Genomic DNA, 16,663 nt, shown 5'->3' with positions numbered 1-16,663 from the left:
GAATTTTACACAAAGAAATAAATAGCGTTTTAAATATATATTCAAAATGGTGTAAGAGTAATATCTGAAGCTAAACAAAAACTGTTGTGTACACGAAGCGGGTCGCCTCACGGGGCAGACATGACATCATATGACCAGCCGAACACTAAAAGCAAAATTAATAAATTCATGAATAAATGAATAAAGTAGATACATATATTATAACATATTTATAATTTAATAAAATTACAATTAAAAACTATTTAATTAATTAAAAAAATATTGATTGTATAAATATATTAATTAAAAAACAGCTGTCATTAATCCAGATGTTTTATGGATCAATGGTGTAGAGGGATTGGAGGAGGAGTCATGAGGGGGCGGAGTTATGTGCACAGTAAGGAAGTGACACTAATACAAATCTTTCTTGAGTCAGTAGCAGTAGTAGCTGCGAACTCGGTGTCTTGGTGATTTTCTGTGTGAATTATCGCCGGTTAGTTTTATGGTTTGCTCCAGCAGAGTAAACCGGAAACCTCGCAGGACGCTGGTTTGAAAAATGAAGTCTTTAAATCCGAGTTTTGTTTTTTGGCTGAGTTTAACTCTAGTCAGCTCAAGCGTTGGATTCTACCTTCCGGGTTTAGCGCCAGTCAATTTTTGCGAGAAAAACTCGAATGGAGATGAGGGGGAATGTCAGGTGAGCTTTTACTGTCCTATATTTGTTATTGTATGATTATGTACAGACAGTTGGCACATAACAAATGTTTAGACAGCATAGTCAGCTGTCCCCTTGACCCCTCTCCCCTGCTGTCATTCCCACAGACTGAGATACAGCTCTTTGTGAATAGACTGGACTCTGTGGAATCAGTCCTGCCTTACGAATATGATGCGTAAGTATGCTTGACCTTTACAATATAAGCTTCATTATATCTACATGCATTTCGTTACAAGCACTGATCAGTGAGGGCATACTTTTTGCTTTAGGTTTAACTTTTGCAAAGACAAGGATGAAAGAAGGCCCTCAGAGAACCTTGGGCAGGTGTTGTTTGGAGAAAGAATAGAGACATCACCTTACAAGGTATAGTATAGACATCACCTTACAAGATATTGTTTTGTTTTTTATTTTAGATTTTTTAAATTTGATTTACCTTATTCGTTGTAGCCTATTTTATCTTTAATATCACCATGAAATCAAAATGGACACTTCTTATATTTTTATGGAATATTGCAGTTTTTATTATAAATGATTTGTCCCACACATTTTCTAAAAAATAATTTGCCTTTGTAATCTTTAATTCAAATCACTTCCCCTCCCACTTGCAATGACATCTCTTCTCTTCTCTAAAGAAGTGTTTTTCAGTGCAAGGACAGGACAACCTGTCACTCACATGAGATTATAGCAATAGCAAACTAGAACAATTCAATCAATTGCCGATGGACAAAATCAAGTCCTGCCCTACTCTTTTTTTCTTGTTCAAGAAGCCGTTTCACGTTTTCACACAACAGGGAATAAAAGACTGTCACAACTTCCATTTTATGCTGTCTTCAGTGCAGTGACATTTGAAAGATTATACACCCTGCTTTTGGAAACCTGCTATCTTGTTTGTCAAGTTTTACTAGATGTAGCTGTAACTGACACACACATTCTTTTCTCCCTTTGTGTTTTGTTTGACTTTGTAATTATGCATATAATTATGTTGTTGGTATTTAGACAGTGTATTCCTGTTTGATACTATTCTGCAGAATGTGAACTCCAGTACTGCATGCTTCTCTGGATGGATAATGGATGGATCCTTCAGATATTGATTTTAGAAATTTTTCTCTTAGTTTTCATTTAAGGCTGACAAGGCATGTGAGAGAGTCTGCACCATATCGTATGAAACTACAGAAGAAGACAAGTTAAAGTTGGACTTTCTAAAGCGAGGAATGGAGCTGAATTACCAGCACCACTGGTAAGTCTACATGGATGCCTTGCATACAGTAGGCGTGGTAGCATTGTGGAAGTTGTCATCTTGCTTTATCAGTTACTAGCATAAGCAAGATGCAATGCTCAACCTTTTAGAAAAGACACTATACCTATCTGTCATCGTAGGGTTTGGCATATTATCCTTTACTGAGTATATAGGCCTAATATAGGCCATAACAGATTAGTGGTTTGGTTTATTCTTACACTTTTTTGTTTGTTTGTTTTACAGGATTGTTGACAACATGCCTGTAACATGGTGTTATTTGGTGGAAGACAATCAGAAAGTCTGCAACCCAGGATTTCCTATTGGATGTCTAGTAAACCAAGACGGAAACCCAAAGGATGCCTGTGTTATCAATGTGAGAGAGAGACTGTTTATCACCACTTGATTTGTGAGATAGCTTTTATTAAAAAACAAACAATCAAGGTCAGCCCACATTAAAAAAGTAAAGCAAAAGTAACGTAATGCATTACTTTCCATAAAATGTAACTAAGTAATGCAATTAGTTGCTTTTTTTTAAGGGAGTAACGCAATATTGTAATGCATTAGTTTTAAAAGTAACTTTCCCCAACACTGAATTTAATTAAAACTATATATGTATATTTTTAAGTCTAAACGTTAAATAAGTGAAATCTTTATATAACATTAGAATACGTTACCAGAAATAGAACACTGACACAGAGGAAATATTAAGCTGATTAAAGAAATATCAACAATTTCAAAATTACTTTATAAGTCACTAAAAGATTTAGCAAGAGAAGTATAGAGATGCCATTTTGATGCTTTGTGATTTTGATCCACTCCTTTAGGCTGATTTCAACAGGAAGAACACTTATTATGTTTTCAACCATGTGGACATCACCATATTTTACCACAGTGAAGATGAAACGACGGGGATGGGTGCTCGACTTGTGGCGGCTACGCTGGAACCTAGGAGGTCTGATTTAGCAACTAACTGTCTGTAACTAACTTCACTTTAGGTAGCGTCCTTAAGCTAATGTAAGGTCTTTCTCTACTTTCTGTGGGCCCATGTGACCAGTTTCAGCAAAAAATGCTTTGAAGTTAGGCATAGCAACATCTGTGACATCAGAAAACCAAGTAAAAATTTCTGTAATGCACATGGATTAGAACATTACATATATATTTGTCTGTTGAACAGCATCAAGCATGGTGATGATGAGAAACCAACATGTGAAGGCGCTCCCATGGACATTCCAGTAGATTCCAGCAGTGGTTTCAAAGTGACCTACACCTATTCAGTTAAATTTAAGGTAAGCTTGCTTATGGAGACAGTATATGGAGATGGTTGGAAAGAACTCTGTGTGATAGAGCTTATTTCGTCTTTTTTAGCAAAATAATGAAATTAAGTGGGCTTCTCGATGGGATTATATTTTGGTTTCCATGCCTCACAGCAACATCCAGTGGTTCAGGTGAGCACAGAAAGCCAAGCTGGTTGAAAATATATATAATATCAAGAATAAGCTCTTATATCTATATTTCCATACATACTAATGGATTTCATGTTATTTTTTTTTCAGCATCATGAACTCTTTGGTTATTGTGCTCTTCCTGTCTGGTATGGTGGCCATGATTATGCTTAGAACATTGCACAAGGATATTGCCCGGTACAACCAGATGGACCAGGTAGCTTGAATTTACTTTGTTCTCCTTCCAACTGTTTTCTAGATGAGAAATGAATGACTCCGTTACGTCACTACAGTCTCTTGTGTCAACAGAGCTGACACTCCCGCATCAAACTTCCTGTTATATATTGTATTTTATTTGAGTTATAATTGTCACATTTTCATTGGTCATAGATCCTAATCTTCAAGCATATATTGACTTTCCTCCTAGTTTTAGTGTGTTATTATTTTTCTCATATTAATAATCAAAAGAATACCTCCAGTCAGTGATTTTTTTCAGTGCCTCTGTTGTGACATTCACAGGCAGACTGGGTTAAGATCCCTCCAGCTGCAAACATTACCTATGTAAGCGTATTAGCTTATGTTTGCTTATGTTTGATTAGCTTATGTTACTGGTGATTATGATTGGGTAATTGTTTGGCTTCGGGGAACTTCCTTTGTATGGTAAAACAGTGTAATTATACATTACCATACTCACCAATCAAGGTTAAAAAAAATGAAGGAAGCTGTTTTGCAGTGAATAGATAAATGAATAGACACTGATAAAACATATGTCACATATGCCATCTGCTGTGTTGAGAATTTAAATGAGTGTGTTCTGGCCATAATGGTTTATCTGATGATAGTCATGTGAGATCATATTGAGATATGTCATATCTCCTGCAGGAGGAGGCCCAGGAGGAGTCTGGCTGGAAGCAGGTTCATGGTGATGTGTTTAGGCCACCCAAGATGGGCATGCTTCTGTCTGTCTTCCTCGGACAGGGCACTCAGATCTTCATCATGACCTTCATCACCCTTTGTAAGTGCATCTGGAACAGAAATGAATTAAAAGTACTGCAGATTTTTGTATTGTACAAATTAACTTTAAGGGTTGCTTCTCTAGATCCGTGAGAACAGTTGAATATTTGAGTGCATCATGAAAATACCAACAATGTGAACTTTCCTCAATTTTCTCAAATATTAATTAGATTATATACGCTCAGTAGACATTGTTGAACAATTGGTTTTACATATTTTGGTAGCATGTTATTTCACATTAGTTATAATAGCATTAAATGAAAAAAAAAGACAATTCTGTTTTTCCCTTTAGTCTTGGCCTGTCTGGGCTTCCTGTCTCCAGCCAACAGAGGGGCTCTCATGACCTGTTCGGTGGTGTTGTGGGTTTTGCTTGGCACACCTGCTGGATATGTGTCTTCCAGACTCTATAAGAGTAAGGAAATATTGCAGTGGAAAATCTTGTTTTATCTTATTTTCTTCTGGAAGTCATTATGAAGATCTAAAGAGGTGATATTTGTTTGTTCCCCCCCCCCCCCCCATTTATTTGGCTTTCCAGTTTGCCGTTGCCATTGATAATAGGAGTGAGCAAGTTTTAGAAAGCGTATAAACAGAGTCCATACCTTGAAGACACAGCATACGACTATAATCCACCTTGCATGCCACTCTGCAGTGTGGTCAAAAACTGTGTTCTTCTCAATAACCAATGCTCACACTAGGGTTGTGCCGATAGACGATAGTATCGTGTATCGACGATAGACAGAGATATCGCCGATGGCAGATGCCTTTGACGATATCAATACGATAATTGGCTCGTTTTTCCATTAATGTATTAAATCATTATTATTATTATGAAGCTAGTATAGTTATTAAATTAATTAGGAACTACAATTATATTTGCCTTGCCTAAATTCATAACGACATCACCACATAACCACACTTGCGCCATATCACGCGCGTATGAGGACTCCTCAAAGAAAATGTTTTTAAAACAGACAAAACAAAAACTACATCCCAAAACGAAATTTCATTGCAAGGTGATCCATTCACAAATTGTCAAGAGTGCTTTAACAGACGCATAATTTTTATACAGAGCCTAGATGAAGACGCGGCATCGTTGTTCGTCAGTATTTTGTTTCCATAGCACATTAACAAAATATTTAATGACACGAATAACACTAAAAACAATACAATTACAAAATATTAATTATAATAATAATATCAATAAAATGATATAGGCCGCCTAGGCCTAATAAAAGTCTTTAGTTCACGAAGCATCTGTGAAACTCTGCCATCTGTGAAAATCACAAGCAACTTCAAACTTGTTTAACAAGAAATATTCTTCTAATTTTTTCGCTGTCAATAATGTAAGTCCACAAGAGAAATATTCAGCCAGTAATTAAGATAGTTGCTGTAGCCTACCGTTATCCACCGTCGACTCTGAGAGAACGCTGTTAATGCAGCGAAAGCTCAGTCCGTTTCTGCTTTCGTTTTCAGGGATTGAGCGCGTTTACATGCACGTTATTAACTCGATTATGCTGAATAAACTGACAATGCATGTGGTCATGTAAACGGATTAACCCGTTTTCCTTTATCAGAGTCAAGTCATAAGTTTAAGTCGGCGTATAACCGATCGACTTTTAGATTTTTGCCTCTGATTTCTCCTGGCATTTAAAACACCTGCGTTATTGAAGTGCGGTGCGCATGTGAAGTGCATCCAGACAGAGAGAGCACTGGTAGGAGGACATATATCGCAGACTCCGACTCTTTCTTGAATCAAGAAATTAAAACGTGTTCACATCTCGTCAAACAGTCAAAATGCTGCAGATCTGTAACGGCATGAGAGGATAATGTGTGTCCGTAAATTTCCCGCTGACATGTTGAAATACTCCGAGTCAGATACAAGAATGATTAGGATCTTTTTTTACCTCACTATACCAGGAAATAACCTGATTTAGCCTATTAATAAACACTCCACCTTTGCTAGCAAAATAGAAAGATTCTCATTTAAAACGAAGTAATAAAACAAGCAAATTGATGAGTAAATAAGCAAGTTAATAATCAAATAAGTAAGCCCCGCCCCCTCACGATAATATCGTGTATCGCCGATCTCACAGGCTGACGATAGGACGATATGAAAATGGAGCATATCGCGCAACCCTAGCTCACACTTCTTCCTGTTACACCTGTGCTACAATTATACTGTCACAGTGCCACTCAGTGGCCAAGAAAAACTTTACAACAAATGGCTCCAACACGTACTATTGTTTTATGGTTCTATTCATTTCTGCATTTTTAGTGAGGGGAAAGTTACTGAGTTCACATTAAAAATGCCAAATATTCATCTTGATTGCTTCCTTTTCCAATCAATTCCCTCTGTATCATCAGCTTTCGGTGGTGAAAAATGGAAAACCAATGTCCTTCTCACAGCCCTTTTGTGTCCTGGGTATGAATAATATTTTCATCTTCATTTCCCGAGAACAGAAATAATATGATTTATGTCAGTATGCAGTTTCAAAGACGTGGCTTGTGTTTTTGCAGGATTGTGTTTGTGGACTTTTTCCTGATGAATCTGATCCTGTGGGTAGAGGGCTCCTCTGCTGCTGTTCCCTTTGGTACACTCGTGGCAATCCTGGCGCTGTGGTTTGGCATCTCTGTTCCTCTCACTTTTGTGGGTGCATACTTCGGCTTCAAAAAACCAGTGAGTATGCCTTCTTGAACAGACCAATTGTTCTTGACGCCTGTTTCACACATGACCCGCTTGCAGTGCGTATGCGATATGTATTTTTTTTCAGTGCCCATGTTAAGAGGTTAGAGCATTCACACTTCAAGTGTGGCACGGCAACAGTGCTTTGCAGGAACAGTGCGGTACAGCAGTACAACAAACGTTTCTGCACGAGTCAATTTTTGCTGAATTAAAGTGCATAATAGCGCATTGTTCATGGTCAAAATGAACACGGATTGACAGGAAAATGTAGTAATTTTACCATATATGCATATAATTCCTTTAAGCTTGGGGTAAAGCATAGAAAAGCACTTACCAGGAGTTGCAAAATGAATGCAGTCAAAATTATATCTAAAGTATTAGAATAATTGTTCCGAATATAAGACGACCCTAATTATAATATATTAAAATTATAATTGCATATTTTCCATATTTTAATGTTTAATTTTTATATTGAAAGTATGGTAAATACTGTGACAGATGTCGGCATGTCAAAAAACACAAGTGTTTGATCTACGTTTCCTATCTGAACCAAGGGATATGAATGTTTTTTTCTTTAGGCCGATCACATAGCGCTGAAAAGACAGCAGTTTCTCCCTAAAGTCGGAGGCCAAGTGCTGGGCAATATTTGTTCTGTGGCGTAATGCTAACCCATTACGCCGCATCATTCTTATGCTGCATCAAAGCGGCCACTTCGTAGAAATTTCGGCTTCGTAGCCGAAACAAGAAATAAGGGGCCTCGCTGGTGTGTATGTTCAGCTCTTTGGTGATATCCAGTGCCTTCAGCTGGATAGTGCACTGCAAACACATCTTATGTGAAATACGTACTAAAATACTTACTGCAAACTGCTCACGTGTTAAACAGGAGTAAGGGCTTTTCAACAGAGAACAGTTCTTAATTCCTGGCATTCTGACAGGTGCTGATTCCACACTTGCGGATACAAAAAAAAAATTACATTTAATAATAGGCTCACAGGTTTTGATACTCCAGAATTCTTATGCTTGCCTATTTATGTATTTCTAAACATTTGAATCAGCTGCTATTGCAGTTCCCATCTGTGTGAGCTTTTCTTCTGGCACACTGTCATGCACGATATCATGATTGTGGGTGTTTTTATTTTCCTGTTTTAACAGGGCATCGAGCCTCCTGTGAGAACAAACCAGATCCCACGCCAAATTCCTCAGCAGTCATTCTTCACCAAACCTGTGCCAGGCATCATCATGGGTGGCATCCTGCCCTTCGGCTGCATCTTCATCCAGCTCTTCTTCATCCTCAATAGCATTTGGTATAGTTTGAAATCATATCATGCTGAAATGAGTTGATGCCAGAACTGATGTTTTGGCCCTAACATTAACTAATTGAAATGTTTCTCTGCAGGTCTCATCAGATGTATTACATGTTTGGCTTCCTCTTCCTGGTCTTCATCATCCTGCTCATTACCTGCTCTGAGGCCACTGTTCTGCTCTGCTACTTCCATTTATGTGCAGAGGTGAGATTGAACACTGATCATGGCATCTTTTAAATGTTTTTTTGGTTCATGTTTGGCTGGTTCTTATTCATCACTGATATGAATCAGTCTCATAAGAGTCTACAACATCATTTTAAACGTTATGTCTGAAGTGCTATTTAAAAAATAAATAAATGCATGTATATTTTTACTTTTTTGTTTAAAGCCTATTTTTTTTTATTTGACAGGATTATCATTGGTGGTGGCGATCATTCCTGACCAGCGGTTTCACGGCAGTGTATCTGTTTGTCTACACAGTGCATTACTTCTACTCAAAACTTCAAATTATAGGGTTGGCAAGCACCATCCTCTACTTTGGCTACACCTCGATCATGGTGCTCATTTTCTTCATTTTCACAGGTATGTGAGAGATGGTCTGTTTCCCTTTAGCCTTGATAATATAAGTTGATATACAATAGGTGTAACAGTAACATATAACTTTTGCTAAAATATGTTGCATCAAAAAGTGAAAGCACTTCAAATCTCTGTCCCCCTTTACAGCATAAAATGAATTAGAAAGAGTGTGTTGCAGCAGTATTGACAGTTTAAAAAAAAAAAAAAATTTAAAGACACAGCCATAGTTTGTTCAGTAAGGGTTAGGGCTGCTTAATAAAGAAAAAGAAAGAAAAAGTTTTGTACCGAAAACATATCAAACTGTTTCTTCAAAACCTAGGCATGTACCAAACCGTCACCTTTGCATACCGTTACACCCCTAATATACATTCCCAAACTTTCTTGTAAGCCGAATTCTTTTGATATATAATATTTACTTGAAGTACTCCCTGAGATTTGAAAGTAATTATTAAAAAATTTAGCAACACATGACATGCAGTTAAAGGGTTATATCACCCAAAAATGAAAATTATCCCATAATTTACTCACCCTCAAGCCATCCTTGGTGCATATGACTTTCTTCTTTCAGCCAAACACAGAGTTATATAAAAAAATATCCTGGCACATCTATCCATCATAAAAGTAAGCCATACGGCTCCAGGGGATTAATAAAGGCATACTAAAGTATTATATTGATTTTTATTTTATATTTTTATGATTTAATCACCAGTTTGGGAATCCCTTGGTTAGAGCATTGATTTGTGTCATAACTTTTTTATTTAGGTTAAAGTTATATTTTATCACTGGTGTTTCTGATTTTCAGTGAATCTACAGCAAATGGCAAAAGAAATTCTATTTTTCTGACTTTTAGCTTACAGTCTTTCTGTTGTGTTGTCTTCACTGGCTATAATCAAAAACGAGCATACTGCACATGTATTTTGACTCACAAGCTAATGACCCACAACCAAATGTGCCGCACGCGTCCTGAAAAGTGAAGACAAAACCTTTCGATCGCCCCTGGTGGCTGGCTGCAGTATAGGTCATAAACCTCGCCCTCTTCATGGAATCGAAAAAGGATATGAGCCAAACTAAAAAATCCAATTACACTTCAAATAATCTTTTTCCAAAGATGGTTTCTGTCATTTAGGTAGTTCTTATCGCGCTGATGTATGTTCAAGTGTTCGTCTTTCCAATAAGTTTGGTTTTAGTTAGTTATTTAGTGCTATAAAAACAGTGTAACGTCATGATTGACAGCTGTGCATGTGGTGTGCGGCTCCACCTCAGTATTACTACTGCGCAGACTTGGGCTCCAAATTATGTGATCGGCGCAAGATGTTAACATTATTTTTTTTAATATTTTGGCTTGATTTTCCTATAGTGCAAGGAGGATGCGTCATCCATCTTTTTTTACAGTCTATGCTCACAACTTAATAGTGTGAATCAGTCTTACCAATCCTACACTGAATAAGCTTTCACTGAATTCTCCTCCTCCATCAAATAACCAGTTTGACAGGTTAATTAGTTTAACAGGTTAACCCAGTTTAGAGTAAATTGCTATAGCTATATTTACTCTACAGGGTAGGGTTGCACCAGCCTTTCTTAAGTTCTTATTCAAATTGGAACACAAAGTCCATACTGTATTAGAGGCTTAGTAACAACTAGCTAGTTTGTAACTAACTAGCACCATTTGGTCTTAAGGTAGAACATAGCTAGTAGGTCATAAGCTCTCCGTATAATAATGTGTATTCGCATAAAATGACGTCTATCCCCAATGATCCAACAGCAGCCTTCAAATATATGAGCAGAAGAAGTTTTAAATGCTGTGAATTTCAGTTTATCCTTGATTCTTAACTTTTGCTTCACGTAAATAACTAAAAAAATATTTCCATTGAAATACGTAACTGCTTAATCTTCAATAACATAATAGGTGTTTTTTATATGAAAATAACATTCAGAAACAGTATTTGAAATGAATTAGGATCAATAAATTATACTGATTCAAAAAAGCACAAGAAATGACATTTGTTATGATTGATTTTATTTGACATGCACAACATGGAACAATGCACACAGAGGTGCGCTATTTAGTCAAGTCAAGTCATCTTAATTTATATAGCGCTTTTTACAATATGAATTGTTTCAAAGCAGCTTTATAGTGATAATAGGAAATTACAGTAACAGAGATTGTTTTGGCTTTACAGCAGCTCTAGGATAAAGTTATTGTCCAGCTAAAGTTATTTTTGATTGATTGATTTACTTCCGTTGCGAAGATCATTAGTTATTAACTTAGGGGCCGCTAACACGACACCGTTCTAACAGAAAACCCTCAACGCGCTCTGGCCGCCCATCCGCACAAAACAGTGCCTGGTGTCTCGAAAATGCACTCCCGGAAATAGGTTCCAAGCGATTATCAGTTATCTCTGCGCAAACACCGATGTCGTGCATCACGTGTTCAGTCCATAGGTATGCACGTTTTAATATATATATGTGCGCAGGTGTGTAGTCCTTTTTTACAAATCAACCCTTATCAAACTACTTGTCTGGCCTTAAAAATGTATAAAATAGCGTAAAATAGCGTTTATCGCGTAGCCACATTTAGGTTGGTGTTGAAGAGCTAAGATGGGAACTGAGTAAATTTATTCACATGATGTTCTCTCTCTTAATATGCAAATGCCATTGCCAACATTATCATATAAGGTTTTAGTCTGTCAGCCAAAACAAGAGCTTATTGATGCAATTCAGTCAGTCTGTCATTTTATTCCACCTGTTACTCCAGGTTGGATGCTTCTGTAAATGTAGTTTATACATAGTTATGAGTCAACTATTTATTGGTGCAATGCAAACATTTTTAGTAGCTTGTAAGATACTACATCAACACTAAGCACACAGCTGGTGAACTGGGGAAAGTACCATTCATCCGCTTCAGGATTTCTATCCTGTTCCTGAAATTCAATACTTTTTGTGCTCAGTGTCACATAAAAAAAATGTTTGTGATAATTTTTACTTTACCTACAATCTTAAATGTTCAGAGATTGTCATGATGTTGGTGGTTTTGATACTGCAGTATGTCTGGTCCTTTTGTTTAGCAGGTGACCAGTGCTAGTTGTTTTGTTCCTGCCCGATGGGTCATACTGTGTTTAGGCAGAGGGTAATTGGGACACGTATAAATATTCCTCATCTTTCATTGTTGTTGAAAGGTAGCGCCGCTCCCTCCAGCCTTAATCAAATCTCTGTCGCTTCCCCTCATTGATATGCTGAGGCGGAGGTGGCGAGCGATGGCCAGCTGTCTGCCATCCATAAACACCTGTGGGTTGATAGCATCTACATATGCTTACTTAAGTCCACTCAGTCTCTCCAAACGGCAGGTTCTAGCTTTGTAGCGTGTGTTTTCCTCACCCAGCGTGAAGAAAAGTGATTTACAACTGTTTAGGTCAGTGATCGACTCTGTAAAATACCCCGAGCTTCTCTGCGACAGTACTTTGACATTTCACATAGGTCATTTGTTGTAAGAGTATTCAAGACACTGAACCTTTACAAAAACACTCCAGATTATCCAGTGTAATTGCAGCAATTCTCACAGCTTTTCTTTGAATGATGGGAAACCACCGCTGAGAAACCACCACTGAGTGGATATTAGCCACAATCTATTTGTTGCCATGGATTCTTCTAGATGCTTTAGGATCCCTGGCAATGGCTGTTATGGCAACTTCTACGCGCACTTGAGGGGTGAAAATGTAAGACACGAGTAAAACGATGCTTACTGAGTCGCTATTACGTTCTCAGTCCCACATCTTAAAATAACGCTTCCCCGAAATGGTTTGTTTCTAGCAGGACTTTTTAGATCCCAAAAGCAAACTGAAGATCGAGTGAGAGCGTGTGTGGAGGATGAGGAGGAGGACTGAGAATCGTGTGTTTATAAATGCATCTAAATATAGATTCCGAGCTAAATATTTCAGTCAGACCTATTGTTGATTGGCTGTCACTGCCGCCCCAGCGATGGTTAGATTTAATCCTGTGCTTTATCACACTCCGCTCAGTTTGACTGTCAGATAATTTGCTGCATTGAAACCCAACTATTAATAGATGGTTTTCTTGTAAAATGACTCCAATTGTGGTTTTAATAGAAGTGCTGTTTCATAATGTGTACACTATCAGTTAGTCTGGGACATTCTATGACGTACATGTGCTGAAAAGCTCTTTGTGTTGTCCTGTTCTCTATTTCTTTTGTTAATTCTCACACATTTCTTCTTCCATCCAGGTACTATAGGCTTCTTCGCCTGCTACTTGTTTGTAAATAAAATCTACAGTGTGCTGAAAGTGGACTAAGGGAAGGACCTTTTGGAGAACACATCAACTTTTTACAGATCAGCTTTCATGTGGAAGTTTGAAGAGACATTTAAATGAAGGGAGGAATCAGACGATACTCTTCTTTCCTGAACCGCTGGTGTGTGGCTCAATTTGTAATTCACTGACCTGCCTGCAGTAGGTGTGCGTGTGAACTCCAAAGACCCCTTTTCAGTGCTTTATTTATCTCGCGTTGCCTATGACTTTATTCCAGCTAAACCCACTGTGCTGAGAGCAGAAGCCCATATCTTTAAGCGTTAAGTTCTTTTTATGCTTTTATTTTGAATGTTTTACTTGCTTTGCTTTATTTCATTATCATTTTTTTTGTGTATAGAATTTGTTTTGAAAGACCAGATGGGACACAGATTAGGGTGCGGTCACATTTACCTTTGTATGGTCAAATTCTGTGGGCTTAATGCGGTCATGTTAATAGAAAACCAGGCAATACTGAATTTCACATCAGATTCAAGTTTCTTCATTTTGAACAATCAAATTCACTGCTTAGTTTGAACCTATGAGTAAGCAGTGCTTCATGTATCGCTACACTGATGATAATGTATAATGGACCTTGTTTGCCCACAAAAATGACTATTTTACTGTTGCTCACTGAAATTTCGCAGGCAAAACCCAGTCATTCCAATAGGAATCTGTGCGAAAGGCAAAAAAGTTTCTCACCCAGATTTCGCTCATGTTCTAGTTTGTCACAGGAATTTGCCATGTTCACAACAGAAAGATGCTTGATTTGAAAGTGACTTCTGTATGAGCAGTGCTTCATACATAAGTACACTGTTTTCAATGGACATGTTTATGCTAATGTGACTGCACTAGTTTGACATTAACCTCTGCTCAGCAAAATTTCTCTGGCGATATCCAGTAATTTCAAATAGAATCCATGCAATCAGGAGTTTCATGTGTGGGCGAAAAAATGCAGATTTTGCTTGTTGAAGTTGACCATACAAATTCGCTGTGTTGACAAAAAAAAAGCAGCTTGGTTTGAAAGTGAATTCTATGTTACTGACAATGAATCTCCGTAGCCGCAAATTTCGCTAATGTGACCGCACCACAGTAACCAGACCACAGTAACCTCTCTTATGTCACCTATTGGTGGATATCAGTAATAATTGCTACTATGTTGTTAATAGAATACAACTACTTTGTTCCATGTGTTTTTATAGTTTTATCTTGCTGACAAATTTTTTTTTATGGAGTGAAGTAAATGGGATAGTTAAGAAGCATATTTTTTGCTTGATGACATTTTTATACAAGTAATAATATCTAAATAATGGGAGTTATTTAGTGATTTTGCACTTTGTAAATTATTTAAATGTCATTACTTTAAAAAACTACAGGCGTACACATCTTTTTTCAATAACTTTAATTTAAAACCCACAGAATGTACTGATCAAGTCTTATGAGGTATACATAAACATTCTTAACCATGTTATAACAAAAGAAAAATAAAGCACAAAGTACATTACAAAAATGTCTACTAAACTTTTTTTTTAATATAAAACAGTCTGTTGTTACAGTTGGAATACATTGATGACTTGCTTCAGCTGACTCTGTGGTTACATTTGTTGAAAGTGATTGTCTACAATTTTATAAGTGCTGCAGACATCAGTGGAAACTGACATATGGTGGATATTGTCTGTGATATGTATTTTTGCACTCACTGGTTTCAAAATAATACTTGATGTAGCAGAAGAAACTGCAGACTTCCAAACACAGCAGCCAGAAATGAAGCACTAGCTGTTCTATTTTCGTACAGGGTCACGCTAAGTGTTCAATAATGGTTAATGTCCGTGCCTTCCTGCAGTGGTCAATAACATAAAGTGCTTTATCAGTTGCAAAGCCGTCTTATTTAATCCCACATCATGTCAAATGATATAATTGGCAGTGTCGGGGGATAAAAACATCTTATACTGCACAGAGACAATGTACAATTTATCTAGGGAGGCACTCTTTAAGAGCGCTTACTCTCCACACTGGTCAAGAGGTACACCATAAATACCCTGAGATCCTTAGCTCATTAGCTGCTCTTCAGGTCACATTTCACCCAAAAATCACAAGGAAATCAAAAATAAAGTACATTTCATAAATTGAAGGCAGTTCAACAAATACTACCATGATGTATAAATATTTTAATTTAAACTGAATTAAATTAACATTTTTATTCTACATTACGGTAATGAGAAATGGTTGGATGGTGGGAACAGTAATGGCCTAAACATATGCACATATATATGCTCTTCAAAATACTGATACTGAAACCCTACACATCTTTTAAATACCATCAGAAATAAAGTGAATAACTGACCCATACCCTAATGTTGATGAGATTAATCGCTTATTGATGCATGGACAATAAATAAATAAGAGTTTCTTCAATTTCATAATATAGTTTGCTTGGAATTACTCTCACATTTAAGAGAACTTTTCTCCAGTGACAATGATTTAGTTGATATCACTGTATGTATGCTTATAAAAATAGACAAAAATCTCTCTACATATGTATTCTAAATTCATTTCAAAACAACATATAGAATACTTTTTCTTTAAATTGTAAAGTAGCAATACATTTGACATCTATGTATACAAAGAACATTCATTTTGTTAGACATATTATACACTACTCTATACTGTCTCAAAAAGTATTTTTCCAACATTTTACTCCCTAATATTTTAAACCACTATAAAAGAATCAATATTCAGTATTTTATGGAACACTTTATACCATGTCTCCAAAAATGTATATTTTACATACAAAGGTGTTGAAATTTCAAAACTTTCATATTTAATGATTTTTCTGAATAAATAACCATGACATTGTGTACTGTAACTGATTAAAGTAGATTTTAAACCACTTTCCCATTACAGTGTACACTACCATTCAAAAGCTGGATTTTTGTTTTGTTTTTTAAGTCTCTTAAGCTCATCAATTATGCATTTATTTGAGCAAAAATACTGTGAAAATAGTAATATTGTGAAATATTATAATTTAAATAACTCTTTTCTATTTGAATATATTTTATATTTAAGGAATAATTTACTCCTGCGATGTTAAATCTGAATTTTCAGCACCATTAATCCAGTCTTCAGTGTCACATGACCTTTCAGAAATCATTCTAATTTGCTGATTTGCTTCTCAAGAAACATTTCTTAGTATTATCAATGTTTAAAACAGTTGTGCTGCTTAATATTTTTGTGTAAACCCTTATTTTAAAGCAATTTAATGCATCCACTGCTGAATATAATTATTTTTTTTTTTTTTAAGAACATTGGGTCAGCGCCAATAGCCTCGTGGGCAGCGCCGACATATATCGCAGTTGCGCTTCGGGCGTCCCGAGTTCCCGATCCCCCCGCCCCTCGCTCTTTCTCTTTCTCCAACTTCGC

At 36.7% G+C, this 16,663-nt stretch overlaps 1 protein-coding gene across 1 annotated transcript; it reads left to right on the top strand.

The window, feature by feature from the left end:
* Positions 1–368: 368 nt before the first annotated feature.
* Positions 369–15,662, top strand: tm9sf5 (transmembrane 9 superfamily protein member 5). The gene is made up of 17 exons (XM_084134110.1): positions 369–673; positions 799–866; positions 961–1,054; positions 1,804–1,928; positions 2,172–2,301; positions 2,753–2,880; positions 3,103–3,214; positions 3,294–3,373; positions 3,482–3,587; positions 4,253–4,385; positions 4,677–4,796; positions 6,749–6,806; positions 6,902–7,061; positions 8,220–8,371; positions 8,464–8,575; positions 8,782–8,953; positions 13,185–15,662. The coding sequence occupies exons 1-17, from the start codon at positions 536–538 to the stop codon at positions 13,250–13,252; spliced, it is 1,956 nt and encodes a 651-aa protein (XP_083990236.1). The 5' UTR covers positions 369–535; the 3' UTR covers positions 13,253–15,662.
* Positions 15,663–16,663: the final 1,001 nt, after the last annotated feature.

The sequence above is a fragment of the Abramis brama genome (genome assembly GCF_963993115.1).
Source record: "Abramis brama genome assembly, chromosome: 13".
Taxonomy (NCBI): Eukaryota; Metazoa; Chordata; class Actinopteri; order Cypriniformes; family Leuciscidae; genus Abramis; species Abramis brama.
This window is presented reverse-complemented; position numbering and strand designations above follow the sequence as displayed.

Excerpts from the sequence above, each read along its gene's own strand:
- tm9sf5 (XM_084134110.1), top strand. The coding sequence starts at position 536 with ATGAAGTCTTTAAATCCGAGTTTTGTTTTTTGGCTGAGTTTAACTCTA. Across the intron at positions 2,302-2,752 it reads AGGATGCCTGTGTTATCAAT|GCTGATTTCAACAGGAAGAA; the intron begins GTGAGAGAGAGA and ends CCACTCCTTTAG. Across the intron at positions 4,797-6,748 it reads GTCTTCCAGACTCTATAAGA|CTTTCGGTGGTGAAAAATGG; the intron begins GTAAGGAAATAT and ends CTGTATCATCAG.